Source organism: Oncorhynchus kisutch, linkage group LG19 (assembly GCF_002021735.2).
Source record: "Oncorhynchus kisutch isolate 150728-3 linkage group LG19, Okis_V2, whole genome shotgun sequence".
NCBI classification, from domain to species: Eukaryota; Metazoa; Chordata; class Actinopteri; order Salmoniformes; family Salmonidae; genus Oncorhynchus; species Oncorhynchus kisutch.
In genome coordinates, this window is record NC_034192.2 from 28,359,505 (window position 1) to 28,376,880 (window position 17,376).

Consider the following 17,376-nt stretch of genomic DNA (forward strand, 5'->3'; position numbering starts at 1 on the left):
TGCTTCTCATGTCCATGGGAGCGGAGCCAGCTGTGTGGTGAGTACTCTCGCTCTCCCCCTCTCTCTCAAACAGACAGTCTGTCATGCTCTCCTTCCATCAATGTGATAACACCGCATCACATCCAATCTCATCAAATAAAACTCCATCTATCGCATCGCATTTCCTCTGAGCTAGCCAGGGCCCCATACCAAAACAACACACATGGATGCATGTTTTCTAGGTGAGTGTATTAGGCCTGTTGAGGAGGAATGCATGTATAGTACATGCATCATCCATCATTTTTGTGCCTGAATTCACCCGTCTGTTGGATCAGAAACGGACAAACAGACAAGCCAGCTCATCCCTCTATTTCACTCACACTGCCATGGAAGACCTCCCTCACTCTACTGTGGTGGATAATGCTGAGGAAATAGAAGTAAATTGAGCCAACAGGTCTAGTCACAGTGCTGATATCCCACTGGGCACACACCGGTTGAATCAACGTTGTTTTCACGTCATTTCAATGAAATTACGTTGATCAATGTGGAATAGACGTTGAATTGATTTCCGTGCCCAGTGGGATAGTACAGCCACCTTTCTCCCCCGGGGGGACGGGCGCAGAGAGAATACCACCCACATTTGTTCCATTATTACCACCCTTTTACCATTCCCTCCTTTCTTTATAAGGCATGTCACGCAGCATAATGAGGCAGGACTTTTTCAAAAGATTTGAAAAAGCACCCAAAAGGACAAAAGAAATCCCTCCTCAGAGTGGAGGGGTGGAGTGGAGGCACTCGGGGTAAAGATGCCCAGGGAAGGCTTTATTCTTTTGTAATTAACATGCAGAAGTCAGAGACTTGAAACATCCATTAAAGCCGAGGTATTTTTCTTTTTATTATTTGCAAAGCCGTGACTACACTGCATATCTGGTACTGCTTTAACTCCCTATTTCCCCCGGATGTGACCTATTTCCCCCGGATTCCTCCCTATGTGACCTCAGTACCTTTTATTCCCTCCTTGTTGCTACACCTGCCGCTGTTTTTAGATTTGTTCTTCTAACAAGGTTTTCTCTTTCATCATGGTGACTGACCCCTCTCTTCCTGCGTAAGAGGGGAGATAAAGCAAGCTAGAAACAGTATGAAACGGACAAAACATTTCTGACTGTCTATCTCTGACCTCGATCTCACACACACAGTTTAAAGGTGCAATATGCAGAAATTGCAATTCCTGGTTGCTAAAATTCTAATAGCTCAACTCATTTCAGTTTATGTGACAAAACAAGCAGTCGTTGCGTGGAGAATCATTGTACCATCTAAACCGCTGTAAACCGCTTTTTCCATTACCGCAAATATTATATTTTCAGCTGTTTGAAGCTGGTGTACAAAACCAGAAGTAAAAGATGCAAAAGCTAAATTTAAGAACGGAAAACATAGAAATAGCGCACATAGAACAGATCTACCGCATCTTAGACTTGCTTTCCATGACAAAGTCAGTCACATTTCTATGTGAATTTAGTAAGGTAGCCCAAAAGGTTACATATTGCACCTTTAATTATAATTACTCCACTGCATCACAGATTTACTGATGAAGTTACATAATAATACATATCTAGTTGCTCTTCCTGTGATTCAGAAATAGAAAGCAGCCGGACAAATAAAGCTTAATGTTTTTATCCCAGCTAAAATTATCATCTGTGTCAGTAGGCCTAAATAACAGCTTATTTAACAGCTGTGGTAGATGGCACCATCTAGTGTTCACTAATGATGTAACATCACACAGTAAATGACGATGGGCTCATAGTAATGGCTGGAAAGCAATTAATGGCATGGTATCAAATACATCAAACACATGGTTTCATGTTGTTGATACCATGCCATTTACTCCAGTCAAGCCGTTATTATGAGCCATCCTCCCTTCAGCAGCCTTCTGTGCACCAAGTACATTTTCCTCATCCCAGAGAACCCCTCAAGTACCCCCTCAGGTGCATTTTACCAGTAAGCCTAGGTCTCACCACTCATCGTTACTCGGCGAATTCAACCTCATGAAGGCTGATTTAGATTCATTTTTTTCCACTCTTTTCCTCTTTTGAGTTTGCTGGCGACACAACCGTGGTAGGCCTGATCACCGACAACGACGAGACAGCCTATAGGGAGGAGGTCAGAGACCTGGCAGGGTGGTGCCAGAATAACAACCTATCCCTCAACGTAACCAAGACCAAGGAGATGATTGTGGACTACAGGAAAAGGAGCACCGAGCACGTCCCCATTCTTATCGACGGGGCTCTAGTGGAGCAGGTTGAGAGCTTCAATTTCCTTGGTGTCCACATCAACAACAAATTAGAATGGTCCAAACGCACGACAAAGCCTATTCCCCCTCAGGAAACTAAAAATATTTGGCATGGGTCCTGAGATCCTCAAAAGGCTGCAACATCGAGAGCATGGTTGCATCACTGCCTGGTACGGCAATTGCTCGGCCTCCGACCGCAAGGCACTTCAGAGGGTAGTGCGTACGGCCCAGTACATCACTGGGGCAAAGCTGCCTGCCATCCAGGACCTCTAAACCAGGCGGTGTCAGAGGAAGGCCCTGAAAATTGTCAAAGACCCCAGCCACCCCAGTCATAGACTGTTCACTCTACTACCGCATGGCAAGCGGTACCAGAGTGTCAAGTCTAGGACAAAAAGGCTTCTCAACAGTTTTTACCCCCAAGCCATAAGACTTCTGAACAGGTAACCAATGGTTACCCGGACTATTTGCATTGTGTGCCCTCCCCCCAACCCCTCTTTTACTCTGCTACTACTCTCTGTTTATCTTATATGCACAGTCACTTTAACTATACATTCATATACATACTACCTCAATTGGCCCAACCAACCAGTGCTCCCGCACATTGGCTAACCGGGCTATCTGTATTGTGTCCCACCACCCGCCAACCACTCTTTTTACACTACTGCTACTCTCTTTTCATCATATATGCAAAGTCACTTTAACCATACCTACATGTACATACTACCTCAATAAGCCTGACTAACCGGTGTCTGTATATAGCCTTGCTACTGTTATTTTCAAATGTCTTTTTACTGTTGTTTTATTTCTTTACTAACTACAAACACACACACACACACACACACACATACTTTTTTTTGGTTAGATCCTGTAAGTAAGCATTTCACTGTAAGGTCTATTACCTGTTGTATTCGGCACACGTGACAAATAAACTTTGATTTGATTTAACTTCACCCTTTCCCAGCCCCCTCCCACTTACAAGTAAGACAATGTGCTTGACCTGATATTTACTAGAGCAATATTCACTCTCTCTCTCCCAAGACTCTCTCTTCTTCTATCCTATAATCTCTCCTGTCTCTGCCTCTTCGACCCTACTCTCTTCCCTTTCCGCGTCCTTTGACTCTTACTGTCCCCTTTCCCCACTTTCGGTTCAACCCCCCCTTCCTGTTCCGTGGCTGAGTGACTCACTGCATGCTCACAGAATAGGGCTGGGGGCAGCTGAGTGAAAATGGGGGGAACTAAACTTCTGGCCACTCCCCCTCTAACTTCTCCTCCTATGTATCCACTGCTAAAGCCACTTTCTGTCACTCTACATTTCAAGCTTCTGCTTTAAATCCTGGGAAACTTTTTTCAACTTCCTCCTCCCTAGAATCAGTGGTGAGAAGCTGCTCATACCTACTGCCTTTACGTTTCACGTTCTAGAGGAACACAACGACTATAGGAAAAGCTAACATTTCTGTTACCAGAAAGGTAAGAATAACATAATTGTATTTTTTAATTAAAAAATTTTTTTGGGGGGGGGCGGGGTTAACTTTGCCTATCTTGGTCAGGGCAATAATAGGCTAGTTGATTAGTAGGAAAATCAACATAAGCAACAAAATAATGATTTAACAATCCACCAACATAGAAATATTTCCAAGGAAGTAGATATATTTGTTCTCATAGCTTCTTTGTTGAACAGACTGTTGATGTTCAATTATCATGCTCACCACCACAGGCTTACCTAGTACAAATAAATAGATTGCTATACTGTTCTGATTATGTCTAGTGATCTAAAATGGCGAATGTTCCCGAACTGCTGCTGCTGAGTTTTCAGCATCTGGATTCAGGCGAGCTGGAGACATTTCAGTGGTACTTAAAGGGGCATGTGTTGGATGGATTTCCTAGCATCCCAAAGAGCCAGCTGGAGAATGCTAACAGACAGGTCACAGTGGATAAGATGGTGGAGAGTTACGGCGATGAGGGAGCTGTGCGAATCACACTGGATATCATGAGGAAAATGAGCCTGAACAATCTCTCAGAAAATTTGGAGAAGAACTACAAAGCAGGTAATACAGAAGTTTGTAGAACTGGTTTGGAGATACCTGTATTGACTGACTGAAGAACGTTTGAAAGTGGCTTTATTAGTAGAGCTAAACCTAAGGAATATTTTCTTTCAGTGCAGTGATTCTCAATAATGCTTACCATATCATGTTATTATGTAGCAATCTCTCGGAAGCGGTTATGGAAGCAGGCTGAGAGGGATGAACTGAATGAGGAGGTCCCAAGCGGCTCATATGAACTGTGAGAGAAGCTCTTTAGGTCATGTATAGCATACTTTTTCTGAACTGATTGTCATTAATATAGGAGCGTGTGTTGTGGTGGTGTAGGGGAGCAGAGCAGTGATTGACTGTTTCCTGTGTCCAGGTCATCTGTGTCTGATGGGAAGCGTGGTCGTCAGATGTCTGTGACCTCTAGGCTGGGGGAAGAGCTGGAGGATCTGGGCAAGAAGGTAAGCCTAGTGCCATTTCTGAGGGGTCAAGTGTAATTCTGAATAAACCACATATCTAGATCACAGTATTCTCTGCTGACTGCTATATACACAATGCAGTGTGTGTGTGTGTGTGTGATGTCCCTATGAAACTGTGTGGTATTATGTTTTTTATGTATTCTTTATTACATTGTTAGCCCATAAAATCTTAAGTGTTATTCCATACAACCGGGAAGAACTATTGGATATTAGAGAGACGTTAACTTACCAGCACAACCAGCACTACGACCAGGAATACGACTTTCCCAAAGAAGATCCTTTGTCTGAACATCCCAGGGCATTTGAACTGAATCCAGAGGCCGACCAAAAACAACCCTGCCGGAGGAGAGGGTGCCAGAGCGGTCTTCGGATGCGCGAACACCACCCACCACTCCCGAGTATATTACTCTCTAATGTCCAGTCCCTAGTTAACAAAGTCGACGAAATCTGGGCAAGAGTTGCTTTCCAAAGAGATATCTGAGATTGTAACATACTCTGTTTCACGGAAACATGGCAAGCTGGGGACATGCTATCGGAGTCCATACAGCCAACAGGACTTTCAGTGCATTGCGCTGACAGGAATAAACATCTCTCCAGTAAGAAGAAAGTCGGGGTGTATGTTTCATGATTAACGACTCATGGTGTAATTGTAACAACATACAGGAAGTCAAGTCCTTTTGTTCACATGGCCTAGGCCTATTGTGAGGACACAATCAAATGCTGAACATATTATCTCCCAAGAGAACTCTCCTCGGTTATCGTAACAGCCATGTATATCCCCTCGCAAGCGGATATCAAGACGGCCATCAAGGAACTTCACTGGACTTTATGCAAACTGGAAACCATATATCCCGAGGCTGTATTTATTGTAGCTGGGGATTTTAATAAAGCTCATTTGAGAACAAGGCTACCTAAATTCTATTAGCATATCGATTGCTGTACACGAGTAATTAACACGCTTGACTATTGCTACTCTAACTTCCGCAATGCATACAAGGCCCTCCTCCACCCTCCTTTTGGCAAATCTGACCATGACTCCATCTTGCTCCCCTCCTATAGGCAGAAACTAAAACAGGAAGCACCCGTGCTTAGGTCTATACAATGCTGTTCTGACCAATTGGATTGCACGCTTGGAATCACGTGGACTGGGATATGTTCTGGGTAGCCTCAGATAATAACATTGACGTATATGCTGACTCGGTGAGCGAGTTATAAGGAAGTGTATAGGAGATGTTGTACCCATTGTTGTTGTGACTATTAAAACCTTCCCTAACCAGAAACCGTGGATTGATGGCAGCATTATGCTGAAAGTGCATACCATCGTGTTTAATCATGGCAAGGAGACTGGAAATATGACCAAATACAAACAGTGTAGTTATTCCCTCCATAAGGCAAATAAACAAGCAAAGTGTCCGTACAGAGTCGCATTTCAATGGCTCAAACACGAGACGTATGTGCCATGGTCTATAGACAATCATGGATTACAAAAAGAAAACAAGCCCCATCGCGGACATCGACGTCTTGCTTCCAGACAAATTAAACAACTTCTTTGCGCACATTGAGGACAATGTAGTGCTACCGACGCGGCCCGCTACCAAAACCTGCGGGCTCTCCTTCTCCATTTCCGACATGAGTAAAACATTTAAACGTGTTAACACTCGCAACGGCATCCAGACCTCATCCCTAGCCGTGTCCTCAGAGCATGCGCAGACCAGCTGGCTGGTGTGTTTACGGACATATTCAATCAATCGCTATCTCAGTCTGCTGTCCCCACATGCTTCAAGATGGCCACCATTGTTCCTGTTCCCAAGAAAGCTAAGGTAACTGAACTAAATGACTATCGCCCTGTAGCAAACACTTCTGTCATCATGAAGTGCCTTGAGAGTCTAGTCAAGAATCACATCACCTCTAACCTACCTGTCACCCTAGACCCACTTCAATTTGCTTACTGCTCCAATAGGTCCACAGATGATGCAATCGCCATCACACTGCAAACTGCCCTATCCCACCTGGACAAGAGGAATACCTATGTAAGAATGCTGTTCATTGACTAGAGCCAAGCATTCAATACCATTGTACCCTCCAAACTCATCATTAAGTTTGAGACCCTGGGTCTCAACCCTTTTTTAAATTTATTTTTTATTTTACCTTTATTTAACCAGGCAAGTCAGTTAAGAACACATTCTTATTTTCAATGACGGCCTGGGAACAGTGGGTTAACTGCCTGTTCAGGGGCAGAACGACAGATTTGTACCTTGTCAGTTCGGGGGTTTGAACTCGCAACCTTCCGGTTACTAGTCCAACACTCTAACCACTAGGCTACGCTGCCCTGTGCAACTGGGTCCTGGACTTCCTGAAGGGCCGCCCCCATGTGGTGAAGGTAGGAAACAACATGTACACTCCGCTGATCCTCAACACTGGGGCCCCAAAAGGGTGCGTTCTCAGCCCCCTCCTGTACTCCCTGTTCACCCACGACTGCGTGGCCATGCACACCTCCAACTCAATCATCAAGTTTGCAGACGACACAACAGTGGTAGGCTTGATTACCAACAATGACAAGACAGCCTAAAGGGAGGAGGTGAGGGCCCTCGGAGTGTGGTGTCAGGAAAATAACCTCTCACTCAATGTCAGGAAAGTTTTAAGTTCCTCCGTGTTCATATCACCGACAAACTGAAATGGTTCACGCACACAGACAGTGTGGCGAAGAAGGCGCAACAGTGCCTCTTCAACCTCAGGAGGCTGAAAAAACCCTCACTAATATTTACAGGTACACAATTGAGAGCATCCTGTATCACCGCCTGGTACGGCAACTGCAACTGCACCGCCCACAACCACAAGGCTTTCCAGAGGGTGGTGCGGTCTGCACAACACATCACCCGGGGGCAAACTACCTGCCCTCCAGTTCACCCCGCTTCCAACCAGAAGGCGAGGTCAGTAAAAGTGCATCAAAGCTGAGAGATTGAAAAACAGCTTCTATCTCATCAGATTGTTAAACAGCCACATTCGCACTGGCACAGAGAGGCGGCTGCCTACCTACAGACTTGATGTCATCGGCCACAATAATAAATGGAATACTAGTCATTTTAATAATGCCACTTTAAGAATGTTTACATATCTCACATTACTCATCTCATATGTATCTAATGTATACTGTATCCGTCATTATCTATTCTTTACTATCTATTGCAGCTTAGCCGCTCTGTCACTGCTCATCCATATATTATACTTATATATTCTTACCCCGTTCCTTTGCTAGATTGTGTGTATTAGGTTTTGTTGTAGAATTTGTTAGATATTAGGTTTTGTTGTAGAATTTGTTAGATATTAGGTTTTGTTGTAGAATTTGTTAGATATTAGGTTTTGTTGTGGAATTGTTAGATATTACCTGCAAAAAAAGGAACGTCCTCTCACTGTCAACTGCGTTAATTTTCAACAAACTTAACATGTAAATATTTGTATGAACATAACAAGATTCAACAACTGAGACATAAACTGAACAAGTTCCACAGACATGTGACTAACAAAAATTGAATAATGTGTCCCTGAACAAAGGGGGGGGGGGGTCAAAATCAAAAGTAACAGTCAGTATCTGGTGTGGCCACCAGATGCATTAAGTACTGCAGTGCATCTCCTCCTCATGGACTGCACCAGATTTTCCAAGGCACCTGGCACCTGCAAGTTCTGGGGGAAATGGTCCTAGCCCTCACCCTCTGATCCAACAGGTCCCAGACGTGCTCAATGGAATTGAGATCCGGGCTCTTCACTGGCCATGGCAGAACACTGACATTCCTGTCTTGAAGGAAATCACACACAGAACGAGCAGTATGGCTGGTGGCATTGTCATGCTGGAGGGTCATGTCAGGATGAGCCTGCAGGAAGTGTACAACATGAGAGAGGAGGATGTTTTCCCTGTAACGCACAGCGTTGAGATTTCCTGCAATGACAACAAGTTCAGTCCAATGATGCTGTGACACACCACCCCAGACCATGACGGACCCTCCACCTCCAAATTGATCCCGCTCCAGACTACAGGCCTCGGTGTAAGACTCATTCAATCCGACCATCACCCCTGGTGAGACAAAACCGCAACTCGTAAGTGAAGAGCACTTTTGTCAGTCTTGTCTAGTCCAATGACGGTGGGTTTGTGCCCATAGTCGACGCTGTTGCCGGTGTTGTCTGCTGAGGACCTGCCTTACAACAGGCCTACAAGCCCTCAGTCCAGCCTCTCTCTGCCTATTGAGGACAGTCTGAGCACTGATGAAGGGATTGTGCGTTCCTGGTGTAACTCTGGCAATTGTTGTTGCAATCCTGTACCTGTAACCGCAGTTGTGATTTTCGGATGTACCGATCCTGTGCAGGTGTTGTTACACATGGTCTGCCACTGCGAGGACGATCAGCTATCCGCCCTGTCTCCCTGTAGCGCTGTCTTCGGCGTCTCACAGTACGTTCATTGCAATATATTGCCCTGGCCACATCTGCAGTCCTCATGCCTCCTTGCAGCATGCCTAAGGCACATTCACGCAGATGAGAGACCCTGGGCATCTTTCTTTTGGTGTTTTTCAGTCAGTAGAAAGGTCTCTTTATAGTGTCCTAAGTTTTCATAAATGTGACCTTAATTGCCTATTGTCTGTAAATTGTTAGTGTCTTAACGACCGTTCCACAGGTGCATGTTCATTAATTGTTTATGCTTCATTGAACAAGCATGGGGAAACAGTGTTTAAACCCTTTACAAAGAACATCTGTGAAGTAATTAGTATTTTTATGAATTATCTTTGAAAGACAGGGTCCTAAAAAAGTAACGTTTCTTTTTCTGCTGTGTTTAGAAACATAAGCATTTCGCTACACTTGCAATAATATCTGCTAACCATGTGTATGTGACCAATACACTTTGATTTGATTTTGTGTATGTGTGTGTGTAGACACAGGCTGAGTGGGATGAGCTGATCAGGGACTCATCTGGAATGTAAGTGTATCCGAAAATTATTTTCCTAAGCTAAGTGAAAGAAATATGGAACACAGCATTCTGAGGTGGTGTAGAGGAGCAATGTGTGACTTGACTGTTTTGGTGTCTAGGTTGGCCCCGTCTAGGGTGGAGCATAATCAACTGGAGATCACTAGGCTGAAGGAGAAGCAGAAGGAACTGATCATGAAGGTAAGACTTGGCCATGTCTGAGGTGTCAAACATAATTGTGAGTAAACCACATACAGGAAGTGCAGTATGCTGCACCGTGTGTGTGTGTGTGTGTGTGTGTGTGTGTGTGTGTGTGTGTGTGTGTGTGTGTGTGTGTGTGTGTGTGTGTGTGTGTGTGTGTGTGTGTGTGTGTCAGTGACGTGAGGTCGGTGGCTGGGTAGGCACTGTCTATTATCAAAGCCAGATTTACTGACAAATAAACTTTGCTGAAGCCCAAGTTCACCATACAACATATACAGTCAGAAGTTTACGTACACCTTAGCCAAATACATTAAACTCAGTTTTTCACAATTCCTGACATTTAATCCAAGTAAAAATTCCCTGTCTTAGGTCAGTTAGAATCACCCCTTTATTTTAAGAATGTGAAATGTCAGAATAATAGTAGAGAGAATTATTTATTTCAGCTTTTATTTCTTTCATCACATTCCCAGTGGGTCAGAAGTTAACATACACTCAGTTAGTATTTGGTAGCATTGCCTTTAAAGTGTTTAACTTGGGGCAAATGTTTTCGGTAGCCTTCCACAAGCTTCCCACAATAAGTTGGGTGAATTTTGGCCCATTCCTCCTGACAGAGCTGGTGTAACTGATTCAGGTTTGTAGGCCTCCTTGCTTGCATTGATGTCTTTGTGATGGCCACTCCAATACCTTGACTTTGTTGTCCTTAAGCCATTTTGCCACAACTTTGGAAGTATGCTTGGGGTCATTGTCCATTTGGAAGACCCATTTGCGACCAAGCTTTAACTTCCTGACTGATGTCTTGAGATGTTGCTTCAATATATCCACATAATTTTCCTTCCTCATGATGCCATTTATTTTGTCAAGTGCACCAGTCCCTCCTGTAGCAAAGCACCCCCCCCCCCCCAAACATGATGCTGCCATCCCAGTGCTTCACGGTTGGGATGGTGTTCTTCGGCTTGCAAGCCTCTCCCTTTTCCTCCAAACACAATGATGGTCATTATGGCCAAACAGTTCTATTTTTTTTCATCAGACCAGAGGACATTTCTCCAAAAAGTACGATCTTTGTCCCCATGTGCAGTTGCAAACCATAGTCTGGCTTTTTATGGCAGTTTTGGAGCAGTGGCTTCTTCCGGGTTATCTTTCAGGTTATGTCGATATAGGACTAATTTCATTGTGGATATAGATACTTTTGTACCTGTTTCCTCCAGCGTCTTCACAATGTACTTTGCTGTTGTTCTGGGATTGATTTGCACTTTCACACCAAAGTACGTTCATCTCTAGGAGACAGAACACGTTTTCTTCCTGAGCGGTATGACGGCTGCGTGGTCCCATGGTGTTTATACTTGTATACTATTGTTTGTACAGATGAATGTGGTACCTTCAGGCATTTGGAAATTGCTCCCAAGGACAAACCAGACTTGTGGAGGTCTTGGCTGATTGCTTTTGATTTTCCCATGATGTCAAGCAAAGAGGCACTGAGTTTGAAGGTAGGCCTTAAAATACATCCACAGGTACACCTCCAATTGACTCAAATGATGCCAATTACCCTATCAGAAGCTTCTAAAGCCATGACATCATTTTCTGGAAATTTCCAAGCTGTTTAAATGCAGTCAACTTAGTGTATGTAAACTTCTGACCCACTGGAATTGTGATACAGTGAATTATAAGTGAAATAATCTCTCTGTAAACAACTGTTGGAAAAATTACTTGTGTCATGCACAAAGTAGATGTCCTAACAGACTTGCCAAAACTCTAGTTTGTTAGCAAGAAATTTGGGGAGTGATTGAAAACGAGTTGTAATGACTCCAACCTAAGTGTATGTAAACTTCCGACTTCAACTGTAGCTCCAACAACGAGTGACATACACTCGTAGGCTATTAACTGAAATGGACAGTTTTCACTAAATGAAGGCCTAAATACTAATGTTACCAAGGTACACAAGCGATAGCCTCCAATGGCCGCATATTTTATATCATCTGACAAAATGACACTGCTCAACTCAGCTCAGTCATAAACATTACAACAAAATTGTTGAAGGTTCTAACGAAATATCCATATCAACAATCAAAATGACTGAAAAATGGTGTCATCCAAACGAAGTTCTAGCTTGATAAATCAAACACCAACATGAAAAACAAATGTTAGGTTTTCTCAGTAAAAACTCAAATGGACAACTAGAAAAAGCTCGAACCAAGTTTATTCACCCACTGGGTCATACAGCTGCAAAGACAAAGCATGATTACATAAACACATATTTATAACCTTCTAATAAGTGTGGTCAATTCCTTACACAATCTCGAGACGCATTCCTCACTCCTCCCTATTTCCTTCTTCTGCTCTCCATAACTTTCCATATTCCTAGTTCCCATCTACCCTTCATTGACCCCAACATATACATTCCTTATACATCTAATGTAAGGAATGCATTATAGTATGGTAACATGATCCAGTACATTTCAAGCTAGAGTCTACCACAAAGCAATGGGCACGGTATAAACAGCTGATCAGCAAATGAAAAAAACGACAGATATTAAGCAATAGATAAACCAACATAATGCATTGAAATAAAGGTAAACAAAGCAAACTCAACCAAACAATGGCAAGAATTAGGATAGTAAGCTAGCAAGGACAATCTTCTAGAAAGGTAGCTGAGTCCGGGGCCAGGATTCAGCACTGCTGAACTGTCACGATCATCTAATGAATTAACGGACCAAGGCGTAGCGTACGTAGAGTTCCACATGTTTATTAAATGAAACTCACAAAAACAATAAAGAGCAACGAAACGTGAAGCAAATGCAGTGCTCACAGGCATCAACACAAAAACAAGATCCCACAAAAACCCAGTGGGAAAATGCTGCCTAAATATGAGCCCCAATCAGAGACAACGATAGACAGCTGCCTCTGATTGGGAACCATACCAGGCCAACATAGAAATACAAAAACTAGAGTACCCACCCTAGTCACACCCCGACCTAACCAAATAGAGAATAAAAGGCTCTCTAAGGTCAGGGCGTGACATGAACGGACACCCATCTACACACGGAGCATGCTTGTCTAAGATGGTGAGGAAGTTACTTTAAAGAATGACCAGGCATCCTCAACTGACGGGATGAGGTCAATATCCTTCCAGGATACCCGGGCCAGGTCGATTAGAAAGGCCTGCTCGCAGAAGTGTTTTAGGGAGCGTTTGACAGTGATGAGGGGTGGTCGTTTGACCGTGGACCCGTAGCGGATACAGGCAATGAGGCAGTGATCACTGAGATCCTGATTGAAAACAGCAGAGGTGTATTTGGAGGGCAAATTTGTCAGGATAATGTCAATTAGGGTGCCCATGTTTACGGATTTAGTGTTGTACCTGGTGGGTTCCTTGATGATTTGTGTGAGATTGAGGGCATCTACAGTGCCTTGCGAAAGTATTCGGCCCCCTTGAACTTGGCGACCTTTTGCCACATTTCAGGCTTCAAACATAAAGATATAAAACTGTATTTTTTTATGAAGAATCAACAACAAGTGGGACACAATCATGAAGTGGAACGACATTTATTGGATATTTCAAACTTTTTTAACAAATCAAAAACTGAAAAATTGGGCGTGCAAAATTATTATATATATTATATTATATATATATTATATAAATATATATATATATTATATGAGTATATAAAATATATAAAAGTGCAAAAATGTAAATAAAAACTGTTTTTGCTTTGTCATAATGGGGTATAGTGTGTAGCTTGATGAGGATTTTTACAATCTATTTTAGAATAAGGCTGTAACGTAACAAAAGGTTGAAAAAATCAAAGGGTCTGAATACTTTCCGAATGCTCTGTATATTGGAGGTTGGGGTTAGCCTACCCTGACTGCACATATGTGTGTGTGTGTGTGTGTGTGTGTGTGTGTGTGTAAACATGCCTTTTTTGGTTGTGCTATTTGCAGATTGTGCTGTTTTCAGATGTTTTATTAGTCAGATCTATTTTTATATTGTTCTTAAATGGAGGAATCCCCCTGCTCTGTTGTTTCAGGAAACCCAGCTTGTTGAGTGTATGATAGTGGTTGTTCTGCAGCGACTTAATGAAGTAAAGCTCCAGCAGTTTCAGTGGCACCTGACTAAGGGGAAGTTGGAAGTCTTCGATCCCATCCCAAAGGACCAGCTGAAGAAAGGTGACAGGAAAGACACAGTGGATAAGATGGTGGACAAGTACAGTCCTGACGGAGCTGTGGGAATCACAGTGAAGATTCTGAGAAAGATTAAGCTAAACGATCTCGCTGTTGAGTTAGAAAATAACTACAGAGAAGGTAACTAATTCAGCAGCTTGTGTTGATTGACTTAAACCCTGTGTAACATTACACGATTATGAACACACACACACACACACTGTGCTTTACTTGCAGATATCATCAGTTGTGTTGGTTGCAGCAGGGTCACGTTGCAGTTCTGTTTCCTTTTCTGTCGTTTTGGTTCCTCATGAAACACGGATGACACCAATTTCACTCCCTCTTTTTCTCTCTTTAGCTGAGGGAGCAAAAGGACATGTTAATGGGAAAAGTCGATTCCTCCACTCAAACTCTGGCCACCTCTCCAACTCACCAGAATGGACGCCGCCAATCTAATGTTTCTGGAAATAAGAGCTTTGGTGTAAATTTGATTTTTTAAACGTACTGTTTATTTATATTGAATAATTCTGTGTTTTACAAGACAGACGAAGAGCATTACACTTCCTCAGTTAAGAATTTAGGTGATCAAGGCAACATCTTATCACACAATCTTATGAGCTGATATGGTGTCTGTTGGACACCATTGGACATAAGCACAACATTTTTTATGAAGATGTACATACACTATTTACTGGCAGTAAAAGTGTCGCATAAGTAAAACGTGGGCGGCAGGGTAGCCTAGTGGTTAGAGCGTTGGACTAGTAACCGGAAGGTTGCAAGTTCCCTGAACTGAGCTGACAAGGTACAAATCTGTCGTTCTGCCCCTGAACAGGCAGTTAACCCACTGTTCCTAGGCCGTCATTGAAAATAAGAAGTTGTTCTTAACTGACTTGCCTGGTTAAATAAAGGTAAAATAAAAAATAAAAAATGTCAGTGTTTTAGAATGAGTTACTTGTTATGTGTGTGCCCGATGCCACCAATCATCTCTGATTCTCTGCTGAGTGCGCAATGTCAAGTGCGGAATATTTAGTGTCCTCATTCAAATAATCCATAGCCTATAGGCTATACGAAGTGCATGCTCGGAGAAGCACAAATTATATTTCTAAGAAAATGTACTTCCTAAATATGATAGGCTATTTACGTTGACTGGAAATAAGTATTGATTGGCTACATTCATTTGTCTATCAGATGTGTGCGTACTGGTAGTGAAGTCAGGTGCAGGAGAGCAGAGATTTGTGAACAGGCGCACACTTTATTTAGGCAAAAGTTCAAAAGTCACAAGAATTATGTTTAACAATAAACATCCTTCGAGAAAAATAACACGGAAAAACAAGCCAGTCTGGCGCGTCAACAGTACACTGGTAACACAAAAAAATCTTACACAAAGACATGATGGGGAACAGAGGAATAAATACATGTAGAATGATTGAGGAATGAAAACCAGGTGTGCAGGGAACAAGACAAAACAAATGGATACATGAAAAATGGAGCGGCGATGGCTAGAAAGCCGGAGACGTCGACCATTGAACGCCGCCCGAATAAGGAGCCGACTTCGGTGGAAGTCATGACAGTCTAGGCCTGTGAATCGTAGGTTACTCATCCTGGATGTTATGCAAGACTTTGCAAGTCAAGGGAACATTTTCACACAATCTATGTGCACAAATTTGGAATTAAATGTTGATATGCTGATGGAATCGGGGCTAGTTGTCTGTCCCAGTGCCATAGATATAGGGAGTTTGACAATCCCTGTTTTATAAAAGAATTCTCATTTTATTTTCATGCTAACACCAAGAGATCAACCCGGAAGGTTGTAGGCTATAATGGATAAGGAGAGTGAGGTTGTCAGCTGTGGTCTGTGAACCCACAACCTTCCGGGCTGCAGCCCTGTGCGCTATCAAAAGTGCTATTGTAATCCTTGAAAGTACTGTTTGCTTTTAAAATAAGTAAAGGGTTCAATTGGGCTGTGCACTCCTAATAACCTCAATGTCTTAATATGTATTACTGTAGTAACCACACTCAAGAAATAGTATGAATTATCCTTTTAATATTATTTTCTTTCAGGAGTAAAATTATTTCATTAATGACTTTATGGTGTGAAATTTAACAATACAGATAATGAATCAACAATTAATTCAATCAATACAACAACAAAAAGTCCTAAGTTGTACACAAGCACAACCATGAATTTGTCCAACGTAGTATGTTGGATTTTACTTGCAGTTCAGCGGTGATGAATTAAAGGAATTTTGCAGTCTGTTGTGGTCCTTGACGTCCACAGAGCTGTAGAGTAAACCAGTCAAATCCCACAAGGGGAGCTCCAACCAATGATTTATATATATGTACTAGATAGCTAATAGAGGGCACTGTGTTAAAGCCACCATGCCTCCATCTTGGCACTCCCTCACCATTGTAAAAAAATATTTTGGAACGTATGTAAACCCACAGTGGAGGTGTCATAATACCCATACAACCTAGCTGTCAAACAGGGAAATGGTTCCAATCGTTTTCCCACCATTAATTTGTCCCATCAGGGATTTTAGAAACACTTAAAATAAGGGCCGTGTTCCGTGTGGGTTTACCCTGGCATGACATTTTGATAACCATGTAAATCTCTCTCGGACAAGGTGACTTTTATCAATATATTTGGTTCTATTTACACTCAGATTCTAAAAGGGTAATTGGCATCAAAGTAGACATCATGCAAAACTACAAATCCCTGCAAACTCCTGAACGTCATCTCTAGCTGACAACTTTTTTTGGGCAAATATATTGATAAAAGCCACCTTGTCCTAGAGAGATTTACACGGTTATCAAAATGAATGGTGGAAAAAAAATTGGAACAATTTGACCACTAGGTTTTATGGGTATTATGAGTCATAGTGTGGTACTCCATATGCATTTATTAACTTCTACGTTCGTTTTTGCCACATTTACTATATTACAGACACTTTTATGCATTCTTTCAAAGTATATTGTGAGCTAAACAGAAAAAATTAACAAATACTTAAAACATTTTCCTTGAAGTATCATTTTTTTAAGATTTTTTAGATAACATATAAGGTTTCTCTCCTGTGTGTTTTCTCTGGTGTAATGTCAGACCGCTAGATGTAGTAAAACTCCTCCCACATTGACCACAGCTATAAGGTTTTTCTCCTGTGTGTGTTCTCTGGTGTACTGTCAGAATGCTAGATGTAGTAAAACTCCTCCCACATTGATCACAGCTATAAGGTTTCTCTCCTGTGTGTTACTGTCTCCAGTACAATCTTTTAAATAATGAAATACATGTAATTTGGTCCTTTA

The 17,376-nt window shown here is 42.4% G+C and overlaps 1 protein-coding gene across 3 annotated transcripts; it reads left to right on the forward strand.

The window, feature by feature from the left end:
• Positions 1 to 3,247: 3,247 nt before the first annotated feature.
• On the forward strand, positions 3,248 to 16,828 carry LOC109910055 (uncharacterized). 3 transcript variants are annotated; one of them, XM_020509207.2, is made up of 8 exons: positions 3,248 to 3,733; positions 4,032 to 4,311; positions 4,468 to 4,546; positions 4,670 to 4,754; positions 9,692 to 9,735; positions 9,846 to 9,924; positions 13,944 to 14,217; positions 14,435 to 16,828. In XM_020509207.2, the coding sequence occupies exons 2-8, from the start codon at positions 4,041 to 4,043 to the stop codon at positions 14,530 to 14,532; spliced, it is 930 nt and encodes a 309-aa protein (XP_020364796.1). In that variant the 5' UTR covers positions 3,248 to 3,733; positions 4,032 to 4,040; the 3' UTR covers positions 14,533 to 16,828. The 3 variants fall into 3 exon arrangements, with proteins under 3 accessions (XP_020364796.1, XP_020364798.1, XP_020364797.1); XM_020509209.2 differs by having other exon boundaries at positions 3,250 to 3,733; positions 4,151 to 4,311; positions 14,435 to 15,005; XM_020509208.2 differs by having other exon boundaries at positions 3,251 to 3,733; positions 4,080 to 4,311; positions 14,435 to 15,005.
• Positions 16,829 to 17,376: the final 548 nt, after the last annotated feature.